At 44.0% G+C, this 16,984-nt stretch overlaps 1 protein-coding gene and 1 long non-coding RNA gene across 2 annotated transcripts; one reads left to right on the top strand and one right to left on the bottom strand.

Annotated features, from left to right (window-relative positions):
• Nucleotides 1-3,253: 3,253 nt before the first annotated feature.
• On the bottom strand, nt 3,254-4,266 carry LOC119719906. Its single transcript, XR_005270017.1, has 2 exons — nt 3,942-4,266; nt 3,254-3,557 (listed from the first exon to the last, which is right to left on the bottom strand). It is a non-coding gene; the product is annotated as an uncharacterized LOC119719906 (long non-coding RNA).
• Nucleotides 4,267-8,172: 3,906 nt separating this feature from the next.
• LOC119720963 (nociceptin receptor-like) lies at nt 8,173-9,163 on the top strand. The gene has a single exon (XM_038190829.1). It carries the CDS (start codon nt 8,183-8,185, stop codon nt 9,161-9,163), a length of 981 nt encoding a protein of 326 aa, XP_038046757.1. The 5' UTR covers nt 8,173-8,182.
• The last annotated feature ends 7,821 nt before the right edge of the window (nt 9,164-16,984 follow it).

Below are 16,984 nucleotides of genomic sequence, written 5' to 3'. Positions count from 1 at the left end.
TATTGCTTGATTAGTTATTGTACAATATTAACATATTGGCAAACTATATAGAGAACACGTCCTTGTTATTGCTATGTTTTCAGGGCTTTTAATCTTGGTTTTGGGATTGCGTCCCCGTGACCAGAGGAGTGAGGCCGGACCGCAGCGGCGGGACCAGAGGACCGTGTGGACTCCGCTGGCCAAGTGGGAAAGCTACGGGCATAGAGCATTTGCTGGACACAAGACAACAAGAGACACTCGGACACTTCTTTTTCTATGCTGTAACTAATATTTGTGATTGTATTTAAATACTGGAAGTTGCCCCTTAATCTGAATTCAATAAGGAATATAAATCGTGTGTATGATAAGTCTGTAAATAAATATAAATATTGTAAAGAGAAGAGTGAAGGCCTAGTTTTCTCTGAGTGTCAGTACTGTTCATTGGAGGGTGACTATAACCAAAGGTCCATTTCATGGGGTGGGCAAACCCTGGTATGTGACAATTGGCGATCTTGCCAGGACAAGTTAAACAGGATGTGAATAATTTGAGAACAGTCTGGTATAGTCATTCACGCTGACACACAGAATGAAAACTTATGCATGGTGCTTAAAGTTTAATAGTTTTTCAGCTTCAGGCAAATTAAGGCTTGTAAATATTTTGCTGCCTAATGCTGTATTTCTAGTACTAAGTTGCACTATGGAATTTGAGAAATACTTGACACTCGGTAAGTCCTTAGGTCTTGAGGGCAATGACTTAATGCAGTTTGCACAAAGTCGGGAGGCAAAAGATGAGAAAAGTAGAAGAGAACAAGCCGACCGTGACGAAAGGGCAAGAGATCGAGAACACCAAAAAGAGATGAAAGAACTAGATCTTAAACTTGAAGAAGCTAAGAAACAGGCCAAGGCTACGAAAAGTGAAACTAAACCAGCAATGAAACAACCAAAACTACTTGCATTCAATGATGGCAAAGACGACATGGACTCGTTTCTTCGTCGTTTTGAGAGATTTGCCGAGACTGCAAAATGGCCAAAGGCAAATTGGGCATGTTCACTATGTGGTTTGCTCACTGGAAAGGCACTTGATGTATGTAGTAGGTTACCTGTAGATCAAGCTAACGATTTTGACGCACTCAAGTCAGCTTTGCTGCACAGATATCAGCTTACTGAAGAGGGATTTCGCATGAAATTTAGGACCACAAAACTTGAGGCAGGTGAAACTTTCTCACAGTTTTCTATTCGGTTAGCAAGTTACTTGGACCGATGGGTTGAACTTGGAAAGGTAATGAAGTCATATGATGACCTGTGTGATCTCTTACTTAGAGAACAGATTTTGACAATTTGTAGCAGAGATTTGGCATTGTACTTGAGAGAAAGAAAGCCAACTAGCTGTCGGGATATGACACAGCTAGCTGACAAGTATGTTGAAGCACACAGGCGTTTAGGATTCGATGGTAGCAATCGAAGGTTTCAGAGACCACCTAGTACTGAATCAAAGGGATTTGACACAAAACAGTCAACACCCCAACTTCCTGGCAATCCTCAAGGAGAACATGCAAAATTCACTGAACAAAGAGAATGTTTTGTTTGTGGGAAGAAGGGACATATCGCCAGATTTTGTAGATACAAAGGTCAAAGTAATGTACGTTTTAATAGTAACAGACCTCAGTCTTCTAGTTTACAGGTTCAGAGTGTTGAGGCCGAGAGCCAGGGTGACGAAGTTGAAGTTCCAGTTGAAGAGGTTGAAGTCTCCGCTTGCATCACCAAGAAGTCTGCTCTAATTGGGAACCCAGGCACCATAGGGGAGCATGGCAAAGCGACAGGAGGGCATGAGATTCCTCTCATCAGCGCAGCTTGCACTGTGGGTAAGGAGATGCCAGTTAGGGATGGTTATGTCGGTGATAACATGGTCAGCGTACTTAGGGACAGTGGGTGCAGTACCGTGGTGGTAAAACGCGATCTAGTCTCCGATAGCCAGATACTTGAAACTAGTCAGAAATGCGTATTGTTAGACGGAACTGTACGCTGCGTACCGGTTGCACGCATTTTCATAGACACACCATATTATGTCGGAACAGTTAACGCGTTGTGCATGCCAAACCCACTCTATGGCTTGATTTTAGGCAACATAAGTGATGTGAGAGATCCACAAAACCCTAATCCGAAATGGGCGCGTCGAACTCCGCCGATCAATGTATGCCAAACCAAACCGAGTAACACGCTCACAATCCTCACATCCAAACCAAAATGACGCGTATCATATCAAACCTAGTGAAGCGTTGAAGACCAAATTTTGCAGTGACGCACCGGCGTGTGTTAAGCTAGAAATTGATGACAATTTGGAAGATGATAATCACGCGAATAACGCTGACGACGTGTCGGCCGCAGTCAAAACGCGTGCGCAGAAAGTGAAACGTGCAAAGGACTTAAAACCTCTTAGAGTACCAGAAGCTCAAAGCTTTTCGGAATCGCGAGCGGATATCAAACAAGCTCAGGTTAATGACTCAACTCTAAGTAAATGTTGGAAACTAGCACAAGATGGAACAGTTCAGAAAACCGGCCGTGCAAATGAAGTCAGGTATTTCATATCTGATGGTCTATTGTTCAGGGAATTCAAATCACCGTCCGTAGAAAATGGTCAAACAATTAACCAAATGATTGTACCGCAAACATTGAGACCAAAAGTGCTCAAACTGGCCCATGATGCCATGATGGCAGGACACCTAGGCACAACTAAAACAACCGATCGTGTCTTAGCAAATTTCTTTTGGCCGGGCGTACAGGGTGATGTGCGACGTTATTGTGCTTCGTGTGACTCATGCCAAAGAACAATTGCAAAAGGTCGTGTAGGAAAAGTACCGCTCGGTAAAATGCCATTGATAGACACCCCATTCCGACGCGTAGCGATAGATCTTGTGGGACCGATTGACCCAGTAACGGACCGCGGTAATCGCTATATTTTAACTATGGTTGATTACGCTTCACGTTATCCAGAAGCTGTTGCTCTACCGCGTATTGACACCGAGCGCGTAGCAGAGGCCTTGCTCGAAATGTTTTCACGCGTTGGAGTTCCACATGAAATCCTATCAGATATGGGAACGCAATTTACAGGCAACCTCATGAAAGAGATAAGCAGACTTTTATCGGTCAAACAATTGCATACAACCCCTTACTTGGCGACCTTGCCACATACCAGGGTTTGCCCACCCCATGAAATGGACCTTTGGTTATAGTCACCCTCCAATGAACAGTACTGACACTCAGAGAAAACTAGGCCTTCACTCTTCTCTTTACAATATTTATATTTATTTACAGACTTATCATACACACGATTTATATTCCTTATTGAATTCAGATTAAGGGGCAACTTCCAGTATTTAAATACAATCACAAATATTAGTTACAGCATAGAAAAAGAAGTGTCCGAGTGTCTCTTGTTGTCTCGTGTCCAGCAAATGCTCTATGCCCGTAGCTTTCCCACTTGGCCAGCGGAGTCCACACGGTCCTCTGGTCCCGCCGCTGCGGTCCGGCCTCACTCCTCTGGTCACGGGGACGCAATCCCAAAACCAAGATTAAAAGCCCTGAAAACATAGCAGGACGTGTTCTCTATATAGTTTGCCAATATGTTAATATTGTACAATAACTAATCAAGCAATATCAAATTTGTTCTCCAAAATATCCAAACATTTCTGCGTAACAAAAGTATGTGTTGTTTGGCCAAATTTCCTCAAACGCAACTAGCACCTTCGTAGGCCAACACTTGTCGTTTTTTTTATGCAATATAAGCCTTATTGTATTTTATACAAAATTAATGCCAAGTTCTAGCCAATACATTTCACGCTTAATCTTTCCAAAATCTCATAAAAATTAGTCTCCAGTTATTAAAGTGATATTATGTTCCCACAAAAATGAATAAATTAAGCAAAGTTTAATACAACAATAATTTTATTTATAGTTTAACTTACAGGAATTGAAGGACTCCTGGCTTATACACTGCTGAATTTCTGGTTCGTGAACTCTCATTAGTTCAGACTCAATGAGCTCTCATTAGCTCTGCCGCAGGTTGGCTATGTATTGCCCTATCTCCCTTGGCTTCTTAGTCTCAAAAACCACTTCGAGTCCGGCCACTGCCCTCTACTCGGAATTTCTCTTAGCAAGTCCCTTCTCTTACATTTGCCCACGCTTGTATACCCAAAATAAAATTAGTCCTATGCATAAATTAACATGATAATTTTATTCTGTCCACTCAGGCTTCTCATTGCCTATTTAAAATTCACATTGAGTATTACGTAAGCCCTATTGACTAATAACAAACTAGGTGTGGCTTAATTATTTAAACGTCACAGGCTCAACAAAACATGGTTTGGCTAGCTCACCTATTTCCAGAATGTTGGGTATGAGAGCCTCAATAAAAGTACATTGAGTTACCCTCTACATAAAACACATTCCAAATTCCAACTTCCAATGTACTAGATTCAGGCCACATAAAAGTAAATGTTGTTTCTACAACTCCAATGTACTAGATTCAGGCCACATAAAAATAAACTTGTTTCTACAACCAATAAAGAGTAAATTCGTTTTATTAAAATAAAGTCACTCTGTGACACCTATAAAGTTTGATTTCATAGCTCACGATATAGCTGATTCAATTTGCCCCTTCCGAACAGGCACATTTTAAACGGGCACTGCACTAGACGTACTGAATGAGCTTGAGCGTCAACACAGCGTCAACACACACAGAAAGCATCAACACAGCCTCAACACCTACAAAAACGCATTCAAATTGACAAAAGCAGTGTTCAAATCGTGCAGAATGGGCAAAAACGAAATTTTGGCTTAAAATCAATAAGTTAAACGTCTGAAAATTGCAATTTTCAGTTCAAGAAAATTGGCCCTCCGTGCAGCTCCGAAATCGGCAGCCATGTTGCCTCAGGGGCAGCGCGGACCATACGGTTGCAGACCAGTAAATCGGTCCGAAATTGCCTACGCCGGCCAAATCACGATTTGCATGCCCTCAAAATCTTCAGTATTTGAGCATGCTGTGGGCCATGAACTTGAGGGTTTGTAAAAAAAATATGGGTGGAAGCCGTGCACAGGACTGTGAGCTTGTAGTTCCGTTCAATTTGGATGAAATTGGGGCCCTTAAAGCTCTCTATTTTGCAATGGAGTGTAGGCATCGTTTTTCAAAATGGCGATGGGCTTCAGGACTATTTTCAGGGGTGATCATCTTCGGATGGAAATTTCTCCTAAAAGTCATCAGTTGACCCCCCCCCCCCCAAAAAAAAAATTGAACAGAAAATGAAAGATGATGAAATAAGCTTTAATTTGATGTGTGTCTCGAACACCTTGGAGAGTTGTGAGTATTTTTCCCCGTATTTCTGAAGTGGGAGCATTTACCATTGGGGTCTATGGAAGTTTATTTACTGGTCTGTAACCATACCAATAGCAAATTATAAAGTAAATCAACAGAGGGCGGTCGTTATGTGTGAATCTGCATACGACATGATAATTTAATTACTTGCACAACCATATCTGAAATGGTGTACTCCAAGCTCCGCGCGAATGCAACATGGTGGACAAAGGCCGTGCTGCTTAGAGATCATTTGTTCGCGTGAAAAAAAACCCACAATTTTCAAAAGAGAAATATAACTTCTGACCACCGAAAAACTCTTTAAGTCTAAACTTTACAGTTCTATGCCTTTTTGAATGCGTTTTGGAAGTGTTGACGGTGTGTTAACGCTTTTCTCGTGTGTTGACGCTGTGTTGATGCTTATTAGTACGACCCGTAGCAGGCGGACGCGAACTCGCGGCCGCGACTTATAAAGGCCGCGCCTTATTATGTCTCGGCCGCGAGTTATCGCGGCCGCGAGTTTATCACACTTGGAGAGAAATACACCCCTGAGAAAAATGGACTTGCCCCCTAAAAAGAGAGAGACACACGTTCTGAAAGAGAGGCTTACGGAAGTGTATTTAGGACATGACCCCCCAAACAATTTCCGGCCCTCTATTTCGCCCGGGCGGATTACTATTTCGCCCGGGCGGATTACTAATTCCCCCGGGCGGATTACTATTTCGCCCGGGCGGATTACTAATTCGCCCAGACGGATTACTAATTCGCCCGGGCGAATTAGTAATCTGCCTGGCCGGGAGAATTAGTAATCTGCCCGGGCGGAATAGTAGTCTGCCTGGGCGAATTAGTAATCCGCCCAGGCGGAATAGTAATCCGCCCGGGCGTAATAGTAATCCGCCCGGGAGAAATGCTAATCCGCCCGAGCGAAATAGTAATCCGCCCGAGCGAAATAGTAATCCGCCCGGGCGAAATAGTAATCCGCCCGGGCGAAATAGTAATCCGCCCGGGCGAAGAAGTGGGCCTAAAAAAATATTTTCGGTCATGTCCTAAATACGCTTCCGTAGAGGCTAGCTACCATGAATGAGAGAGACACACGCTATGAAAGCGAGGCTAGCAACCGACCATGAAAGAGAAACGCACCACCGCGAAAGAGAAACGCACCGATGTGAAAGAGAAAGAGGTACCTGGCCCTAACGGACTTCCGTGCATGTGTATATGTGTGGTGTTGCGCGTACATAATGAAGAAGGGGGCTGCACGAAAACATAAGCCAGGCATCAACTGTGAAATTCAAAACACCCGGTGCCAGCTTTGGGAGCATTTCACACTGCGACAAAACATACCGAACGCTTGGTGGCGCACTGTAGGGCTCCTTTTGGGAATCACCGTTTTATGCCTGCCTGGAGACCGAGGCGTTTTACAAAACTCGGCTTCGTCCACAATCATTTCAAGCCTGCAATGTCCAAACTAAATGGAAATCACTTTGACGCAAATCACTTTGACCTCAATTTGTGGTTCTTCATGATACTGAGGCAAAACAAAGGCGAATATTAAGCCGAGGTCTCCCAAGTCAGGCGCCTGAAACAATTTCATGAAGCACGCCGAATTGTGAAATAAACCTCAGAGACGTATTATAGACTTAACAAAAACCCTCAACGGTGACAAAACAAAGTTATTTAAAAGCCAATGTTGACCTTCAGAAATAGGAAGATCAGAATAATGTGTTAATGACGTGGATACGAGCTCATGTTTTCTGTGGCCCTCTCGCGGTTCTTGAGGCCGAGGACGGCCGCCCTCTTGAGTCAAGGCGGGACACTTTGCCCAGCTTTTCGAAAATAGTTAGCATATAGAATCTTCTCGGTTTAGTAATTGATAATAGAACTTTTCTTGGCAAAATTATACCAATTTCAAGTTTGTAGGGACCTCACAAAAATGTCAAGTATAATTCTTTTTCTTTTCGACCGCCCAAGGAACCAATTTGCAATGTCGAAATCATATAGTAAAAAACAAGTCAATCAAATAAGGCCCCATGAAAAGAATCGCACCTCAATCTGTATATTGAAAATTGATAACATAACTTTTCTTGGCAAATTATACCACTTCGAAGTTTGTCGGGACCTCCTGAAAAGGTTAAATTTAATTCCTTTTTCTTTTCGACCGTCCAAGGAACCAATTTGCAATATCGAAACCGTAAAGTAAAAAACAAATCAATCAAATTAGGCCCCACGCAAAGAATCGCACCACAATCTGTATATTGAAAATTTGTCACTTATTTTCTGAGTTTGGGACGAGCCTCGAATGTTATTTTCATCAGTTACCTATGTATTCTGTGACACAAACGTTATGTAATTAACAGCGGTGCGTCTACGGGACTCGACAATTACGATGAACAGTATTGATCGCGGAGACTTAAATTGGGTCGACGCTCAACCATGGTCTTGAAATTACTTATTTAGAGGAACTTATTGTCAGGGGAAAAGAAGTTAACCATGTTACATCCGATGAAAGAATTCCGACCTTCAGCAGTAAATGCTATATATTTTGCATCCCGGTACAAGCTTGTCACCTAGAAAACATAGTTTTGACAGCACTCCTGACAGTTACTATAAATATTCGTGTGTTTAACGATCTTTTCAAATGCTACAATTTCGTGGTCAAACGTGTTTCCAAGTCAAAACAGTGACTTCTCACGACAGTGTCCTTCTGAATAGTCCTTCGGAGCTATTCAGTACTTTGTTCCAAAGTCAAAAGCGCAATATTATTACGCAGGCTGGTCTGCCTCTCGTCTCGGCATACAGACGCCAAAGGAGGTTGTTTTTCTAACTAAGGACTGATCAGTGCACAGCAACTAAACAAACATGGAGGAGATTCTGTGGCTACGCATCTTCAACACCATCGTTGGTATTGTCGGCATCTTGGGTAACAGTCTCGTCTGTGTTGTCATCGGTAGAGTCTCATCGATGCAGACTCGTACCAACGCCTTCATCTTCCACCAAGCTGTGGTGGATCTTCTTGGTTCATTAATGATTCTTTTGCAGAGCCAGGCCCCGATACCCGACCCTATGCCCAATAACGCTCTCGGGTGGGTAGTGTGCCACGTCTGGTACTCAAGATTTGCACTTTTCCTCATTTATGTGATATCAACGTTCAACCTGTTGTCGTTGACTATGGAGCGGTACTTCGCCATCGTTCACCCATTCAAGTACGAGGCAGCCTTCGACAAGCGCCCAAGACTGAAAGTTGGCGTGGTCATTGCGGCGTGTTGGATTGTTGGAAGCGTTATTAACTCTTACGTCCTTGCCAACTTTCAGTTACAAGGCGGTAGATGCGTCTCGAGTGTTGCGAGTCGGTCCAAAGTCATCGGGGGCGTGACGGCCGTTCTGCAGTACATCGTGCCGGTGGCAGTGATGCTGTTTGCATACATTCGCATCAGCGCGGAGCTCAAGAGAGGAGCGGCCCGGGTAGGACCGGCACCGGCCAACGTACGTCCAGCTGCTGGAGCAGCCAACGCAGATGGCAACGCCCAACAAGAAGGTATGATGGAGTCCTTACTCCGAGCTAGACGTAATACCTTCAAGATGCTCTTGATCGTCTTCATCACCTTCCTGGTATGCTGGACACCAAACCAGGTCATCTATCTCGCGTTCAATTTTGGCTGGAAGCTCAACATCGACGAGTGGTATTACCTGCTGTCTGTAGCGATGGTGGCTGCCAATAGCTGCGTCAATCCGGCCATCTACGCCTTCAAGTATCGTCAATTCCGCAAGGGGCTACGCGAAGTTTTTTGCAGACGACTCATGCGCCTTGACGAAGCTTCAAATTCTGGATCTTACACGTAAACAATAAGATGAATTTCTTATCTTGTCAACATTCCTACGGGTCGTTATGGCCACAGGAAAAGAACTCCGCACTCGGGGGGGGGGGGGGTAATCCCTAACAGTAAAATATGCACTGGTGTCTGGTGAACATAGAAAAATTGCCTGGTTTTCATACTTACACTGACTTATTGCAACAGAAATACGCAATCTGTAACGAAACTAGTTTGCCTTTGAATTGTATGCATGAAGTGTTGAGAACAGACTGAAATTTGTTGGAATTGAGTATAAAAAGTTGTTGAACGAGGAAAGACACTCTGAGAGGTAGGTGGTCTCTCTAGTATTATGTTCCTTCAATAAAGAGGGTCGCTTATCCAAATTAGTATTGAACTGACGTCCATAATTCTTGTAGCTCTTTGTACAATACGATATGTGCCGATCAGTCAGAATGATTCCCTTGTCAATGTGTTATGGCATAACCACAGAGTTACTATTGGTCACAATTGTATTTTTTTTTAAAACACTGATGGGCTAAAAAGGAGTTTTGTGCGTGACCTCTTTGACGATAAAGGTGAGTCTAGAGCGCTCTACATGGGCGTCCCCAGGATTTTTTTCTAGGGGGGTGCAAAGCACATTCCCCCCTAGACTTGATGGCAAGTCGTTAGACTATAGTGGTTTATGTCCGTCATCAGCGCCAGAATCCGCATACCGGCCATGCCACCGCCGTTCACGCAACGTGAGCGCTATAACCAGTCATGCAAAAGTCATGTGTACATGTACGATGTACATACACGTACACCGCGCGGCATGGTCAGTACGTGTCTAACGACTTGACTAACACGTTTTCAAGCGAATATTCATATATGCAGCCACTGCAATAGCGAGGGCCAATGGTAGCCCATCTGGCTTACGAAGAAACATCCATTATAAATATAGGGGTAATTATTACACGATCATTTGAAGTTTCCATATGATTTGGGTTTGGCAGTCCTATTTTTAAAATTTCGGTAAAAAAGAGTATAACATTGTCGATATTATTAGTACTTTTGCAATTGTCTTTGAATAAAAAGGAGTAACATTTAGTGTAATTATGGAACTTGTAACTGTTACGAATAATTGTAAATCACCTTCAAAAAATGAAGTGCGCACCGACTGTAAACGTAAGCTCCTTTTGGCCCATGTGCTTTGCTGTAGTTTAACTAATCACCCTGAAAACGAACTCGTTCGCGGTTTCACGAAGGTGTCGTTGCCGTCAAGAAAACTTGTGATTGCCTCCGTTTGTTGGGGTTTCAGAGCACTGGTAATCCCTAGTTTTCACAACCCATGGTCAATGGAACCTCTATACTTTTCGGTGCCAGCTTCCAACTCCTCCATATAACGTTGGGCGATAGGAAATCCGAAGCGATTGAGATTGAGAATATTTTGTGAAGACGCCGCGATAATCAGGCGTTGTGTGTATGTGTCACGCCCCAACTATCGCATCGGTCCCAACTATAGTTAGGACTGTCCCAACTATAGTGCGGCAGTTGGGTCGGCCCAACTATAGTTAGGACTGGAGTTGCGCCGGATGCTTCATGCTTGATAGATCTTGTTGGATTAAATGTTCCGCGGCGCTGGCACCGTGTATTCGTCGTGCATGCATGCCGCAAGGCTGGCCGGTCACGTGGTACTGCCTAGTTGGACGAGTTGTCCAGCTGCTGGGTTTTATTATCCAGCAACATTTTGCAAAATTCAAAGATTGCCATGGCTGGCCAACTATAGATGGGCCCCACCCATAGCTAATGTCAAAGGTCCCAAGTCGGACATGTAAGCCAATGTAAGAAGAGCTGTAGAGAATGTTTTATAGTCGTACATCAGTTGTAAACTATAGTTGCGACTGCCAAATAAAAATATTGCGGTGGTCCAACTACAGATGGTCCCCACCCATAGATCATTTCATTGGTCCCCAGTAAAGTCAGATGTGTATTAGAGTTGTAGGGAATGTTTTATAATCGTACAACAATGTACACTATAGTTGGGACCGCAAAATAAAAAGATTGGGATGGCCCAACTATAGATTCGCCCCATCAATAGCTAATTTCAGTGGTCCCCAGTAAAGTCAGACGTGTATCAGAGCTGTAGGGAACGTTTTATGGTTGTACATCAATGTAAACTATAGTTGGGACACCGCAAAATAAAAAGATCGGAGTGGCCCAACTATAGATGGGCCAGCCCAACAATGGAACTTACAGTTGGGACCGTCCCAACTATAGTTGGGACAGGCCCAACTATAGTTGGGCCAGCCCAACTGTGGAACTACAGTTGGGCCTGTCCCAACTATAGTTGGGACAGGCCCAACTATAGTTGGGACCGATGCGATAGTTGGGGCGTGACATATGTACGTGTGTGTGTGTCGTCGCGTCGTGCAAGCCAAAACGCATCGGCTAAGAGATGCCTGTTGGATATTCATATCTTCTTGATTCTTAACCAATCAGACTGCTCCGTCCAATTTTGGTAGCAAGTCTCATTGCCTGTGCACAAACTGACAACGAGTTATTCAAGTCTGTAATGCAGTACACGCATGGGATCGCACACGCATGGGGTCGAAAATGTACGTAGCGTCCCCGCTACTAGGACAGTATGCGGTACGTCGTACCCCCGGCACAGAGCTTGGCAGTCGCGCGCGGCGCGGCGGACGCGATTAAAACCACTCATTACAGACTTGATTTCAAGTCTAATTCCCCCCCAAAAAGCCTTGTACTTTCGCAAATTCTCAATTTATCACTTTTTCGAGAGTGGGCGGGGGGCCAATTCTTTTCTTCCAAACGACATCCGCATATGGGTGTACGCTATGGCGATTTGGACTTAACTTTTCTAAAAACACGAGAAGAAAATATAAAATTAAAAATCACGACCCTGTATCGACTGAGATATCGCAGTGCTCGCGAAAACGTGGGGAAAAACATTATTATTTACCTGCGTACGTATCATAAAAGTATCGTAGAGGGCGCTGAATAACCATGTATGCGGATGTCGTTTGGGAAAAGAAAATTCGCGGGCGGGGGACATTTGCCCACATCACCCCAATTGACACCCTGCAGACGCCCATTTTGTTAAATGTGTATTACATTAATGGCAGATATGCTTCACACCTCTTTTTCCTTTTTTTCCCCTTTCTTTTTTCTCTATTTTTCCCCCTATTTTTTTTGCTTTTCCAGCCCCCCCCCCCTCGCGACACCCATGGCGCTCTATGTCGACGTTCAATATTAGAATCAACTTGAGTACGGCAGCATCATTAAGGCCGTCCGAAATTCCTTACGTAATTTGGGATTCAAGCAAAGCATTTGCTTTCCTTTTATTCCATTTAGGCCTAAAGTAAAAAGAAACTTGAAAAGTATTCTACCCGCACATATTTGCCTAAGTTAAAAAGCTTGCCTGTATCAAAAGTTATTGATAATCAATGTGTCATCATCTAGATGTAGTTTTTATTCAGAATGTCATTCCTGGTTAATTGTGACACAAAATTAAGGTGGTTGAAATATATATTAGTTCATAAATGATTTGTGTTCTTTCTGTCAAATAGAGAGTGAATGATTGATTCGTATTATTTTATTTTGCACACGTGAGATATCAACATTGTTGGTGACCCAAATTAGTGAATAGATTAAGGAGACCTTGAATAATGTACTTTCTGTGTTTAGTAAAGAATCTTATGAGGGAGCTCTATGGTTGACCTTTTATCCCAACACCGGATATGGTGATATGGTGGCGGAAAACGCGCCAAATATACAAGTTTCGCGCGCTATCGATCCCTCTAACTTTTGATTTTTTGATTCAGCACCCCCAAATTTGGTAAGATGGACGTGTTACCAACTTGTACTCAAAAATGCCTCTTCTTGCCTTAAAACAAGCCCTTTTTTGAAATCTCACCCAGTCTTTTAAGTCATTATTCTTTCTTTACGGAAATAAGAATACAGTACAGGATAAGTCAAAAAGAAAGTGACCCGGATTAAGTATTGTTTTCTTGAAAAGCAATCAAATTTGATACACCAATCAAGTATGTCTTAAAATAGCATATTCTTCCACTCATATGAAGAAAAGAATTACTGAAATTGATCCATACAATCAGACGTTATGCATGTTTTACTAAAATATACCATTTTTATAGCTGTCCATGGAATGCCATTGGAAGCTATTGAGCTTAGAGAGAATTACAGATTACACACGAGCATTCAAATACAAATGAGATTTTAATAATTGAAATCTAGACTGAAACATTATTTTTATTGTCAGATTTTGTGTTTTGAATATGTGGAACAAGTCAACTTTTGTTTGTAAAATATTGATGGCAATTTTTGTATGTTGTCCTTTGCAAGTTCTCGTTCATTCATCGAGGTGGGAAACTGTTCATGTTCATTGTACTCAATGGGTATCACCCAGTTTGTAGAACGGTAAATGATCAGTGGTGGACCGCCCAGTTTTGTGGGTTTTTTTTATTGAAATAGACATAGCTTGGGAATAGAGTATGCAAAATACGTGAACTGTTCACAGTTAAAAGTCAATAAGTAATTATGTAATGGAGCAAGCTAAATATTTTAAACATATTTTTCGGATTCGGTCACTTTCTTTTTGACTCACCCTGCATGAAGCTATTGTACGTATGCGTTACTTAGTACAGAGGTCATGGGAGCCACAGAACGTCACGTGATCAGAACGTAAGTGGCATAGTAGTTGCCACCCGCACGTTAGCGCAGCAGATAACTGAACATTTCAGGGAAATCTTTCAAATGTGGATACAAGCACCAAAATCGGCACAAATGCTCCTTAGGGATTACGCTTTTGATAAAGCCCGTTAGCCACTGACTCGAAAATCAAGATGCCGCCATTTCTTGCAAGGAAATATCACCTTTTTTTTGCAATAAAATCACCCAGGCTGGGCCTAAATGTATGATCTTGGTGTTGAATCATACATTTGTAACCATGTAGAAGCTGAATTTAGAATTACCAAGAAGCTTCCTTGTACTATATCTAAGCCATGCAATAAAAAAATATGCTAACAGAGCACTGGGTAGGCTAATGTGTAAGTGGTAGAGGTATTCAAGCGGCGTTACGTGAAAATGGGAAGACGTGGGCACTCGACCGGTAAGTATTTGCTCGTAGAATTGGCCCACACCTTGATGTGGGATTCTACTGCGCTCTGCCCGTAGATGTATTGTTACATATGCGGAATAGCACTGTTTGAGGTAGGTGGGTTTGCGTACGAAACGAGAGTGTACGATCTGGAAGGCAGGCCATAAGGAAGCATGAGCAATAAGCCAACGAAATAAAACCCAACAAAATAACCCAATAAAGTAAATCGTACAGTAGGCCTATATGAATTGGCTCTTACCATAATGGTTAAGTCGTCACTGGTTGGTACTATGGGGCGCCAGCGGAGGAGGAACCTGGAAACCTGGATGAACGGCCGCAATTTTGGAGCGATAGTTCTCGACAGTGCAAACCTGTTAGACTCGGCTGAAAGAGGTGGACAAGAAAATCACCAACTTTGGTTAGAGTTGTAGAGAAGGGATTTACTTCATACTGCCTGTACCATTTATATAAATGCAGTAATCGGCTATCGTAAACAGTTCGGTTGACCGACGCCGACTACAGACTGCGATGGCGGCAGGCTCTTGAGAAAGTCCAGATCGGGGTGAAGCAGACCCGACTGAGGTTGACAAAGAATATCTGGCCTTTGGAGGAGGAGCAGGGCGTGATAGAGAAGGCGGACAAGCCGTGGAAACCACGGTTGTCGTGGCCAAAATGGGGCAATCAGAAGGACCCTGCATGGGTCCCGTTTGATCTTCCCAATTACTTTGGGTAGTAGGGAGATCAGGGGAAAAGCGTAGGCAAACAGACCAGTCCACGCAAATGACAGGACGTGATGAGGAAACCCTGGCATTCGGCAAGGGAACGGACTGCGTGAGCAGCTGATGCCCGTGATTTGCCGATGATGAGCCAGTCGTCGAGGCACATGAACATCTGTAGACCTTGACGATGGAGGGCAATGTCCACTGCTTCACAATTCTGGTGAAGACCCGAAGGGTCATGGACAAGCCAAAGGAAGGTCTTGGAACTCATATGTGGTGCCTTGTAGGGAAACCGAAGGAACATGGTGTGGTGTGGAGATGAGACCTCTTTGACTCACTAGTCACCCCCATCCCTCCCCAGTGGTTCCCTTCGATCGGGTTTGTTCTAAGCAGATCCAGTCCCTGTTCGACCAACCCAAACTGCATCACCCTCCTCGACGCTCGAGGGGAGTCAGTTTGGCGTAGCGGTACTTTCCTCGCCTTCCACCGCTGTGACCCGGGTTCGAATCCCGCCTGGGTCAATATGTGGATTGGGTTTTCAGTCCCTACTTGATTCCGTGGGTTTTCCTCAGAATACTCTTCTGGGTTTTTCCTCCCACCTCTAAAACTGTAATTTCTTCACATTGTCTTCTCTTTACTGTGACCCATGGGAGATCAGTGGATTCCACTGAATGGGCTACCCAGTTAAAATAAGAAATAAATAGTACTCATTCCCAGCAGATGAGACAGCCCAGTACCTTACCACGCCTACCGTTGCTGACGACGTGCTTGATAACAATGTCGCCGACTCTGGTCATCGGACCTTGACTGCATCCCTGTTTCCGGACGCTAACCGTATAACTTCAACGAACGACACTTCAACACTTTGACGGCGCCGCTTGTTTAGGTATAACACTCACAACGTTTTCGCTCCTATTGACCGAATTCTTATTTCAGGGGTGTCAAACCATTCCAGCCGACAGGCCGGGCCTTGACATTGATGATGCAAGGTCATACAAGATCAAATTAAATTTGGTCTTCGATGACCACAAGTTTTGGTTGAATTTAGCAGAAATTCTAACCCAAACAATTGGTTACAGAACAACCGAAGTTTGGGTAGTTCCAACACATACAGCTGGGTATAGCGAGGTGTACGTTCTCCCAGGATCTGTTTAAAGGGGCCCGAAACACTGGGTGACCGTCCCGTTGAAGGTGACCGAGGGGGTTCAATCTCGGGAGGCGGTGTCTCTGATCTCCCTTGTCGGTGATGCTGAAAAGGCAGACCGCATTGTTGACAGGCCGAATGTGATTGCTGAACAATATAGCCTCTGGGCTGTTACTGAAGCAGAGATCGTTTATCTCTGGTGGCTGGGTGGGGAAAGTCTTGAGGTTGACCTTGCCGTCTCCACGGCAGATGCTGGGAGACTCATTTTTTTTAACAGCAAGGCATATTGTTGTGATGACATACCTTGTCCATTGGCTCCGATGGTGTCCGACATGTCCTTGAGCTCGGGTATCTGACAGGTGCCAGCTATATTGCCTGATTTTGACACGCACGATGCGAAGAGACATGGGTGTGTTGAGCAGCTCTTCTGTGTCTTTTATTCATACTCTGCGGTTTCCACAGAATGTTCCCTCTCCTCCTCCCTAACCTCAGAATCTTTCCTTCTGGCAGCCATTCACTGCTGGTTCTGAAGTTATTCTTGGTGTCTTTCCACTTTTGAGCCTGCCCTTTGTTATCTCTTCCTTTCTGCAGCTGCTTCCTGTGGGTGGAGCTAGTCTAGAGCTGTCGGGGTTGGGAAGTTGTTCGGGTGATTGAAGGGTAGGAGGGGCACTGACAACCGGCTCCTCTTGTTAGTGGTCAGAGCTTTCTTCCACTGAGGGGGAGTGGATTCAGGGCTGGTGGGAGCAGGGATCAGAGAGACAGAAACAATTATTTGCTGTTGAAGACAAAGAGATAGTTGTCTGGGCTGCATACCCGCTCCAATGGCACCACTTTGGGCAGGGAGTCGTCGTCGCAGGGGAACCAGTTGCCACT

This window comes from Patiria miniata, unplaced genomic scaffold, assembly GCF_015706575.1.
Source record: "Patiria miniata isolate m_02_andy unplaced genomic scaffold, ASM1570657v1 HiC_scaffold_9, whole genome shotgun sequence".
NCBI lineage: Eukaryota > Metazoa > Echinodermata > Asteroidea > Valvatida > Asterinidae > Patiria > Patiria miniata.
This window is presented reverse-complemented; position numbering and strand designations above follow the sequence as displayed.

Coding starts and splice junctions, on each gene's coding strand:
- LOC119720963 (XM_038190829.1), top strand. CDS start 8,183: ATGGAGGAGATTCTGTGGCTACGCATCTTCAACACCATCGTTGGTATT.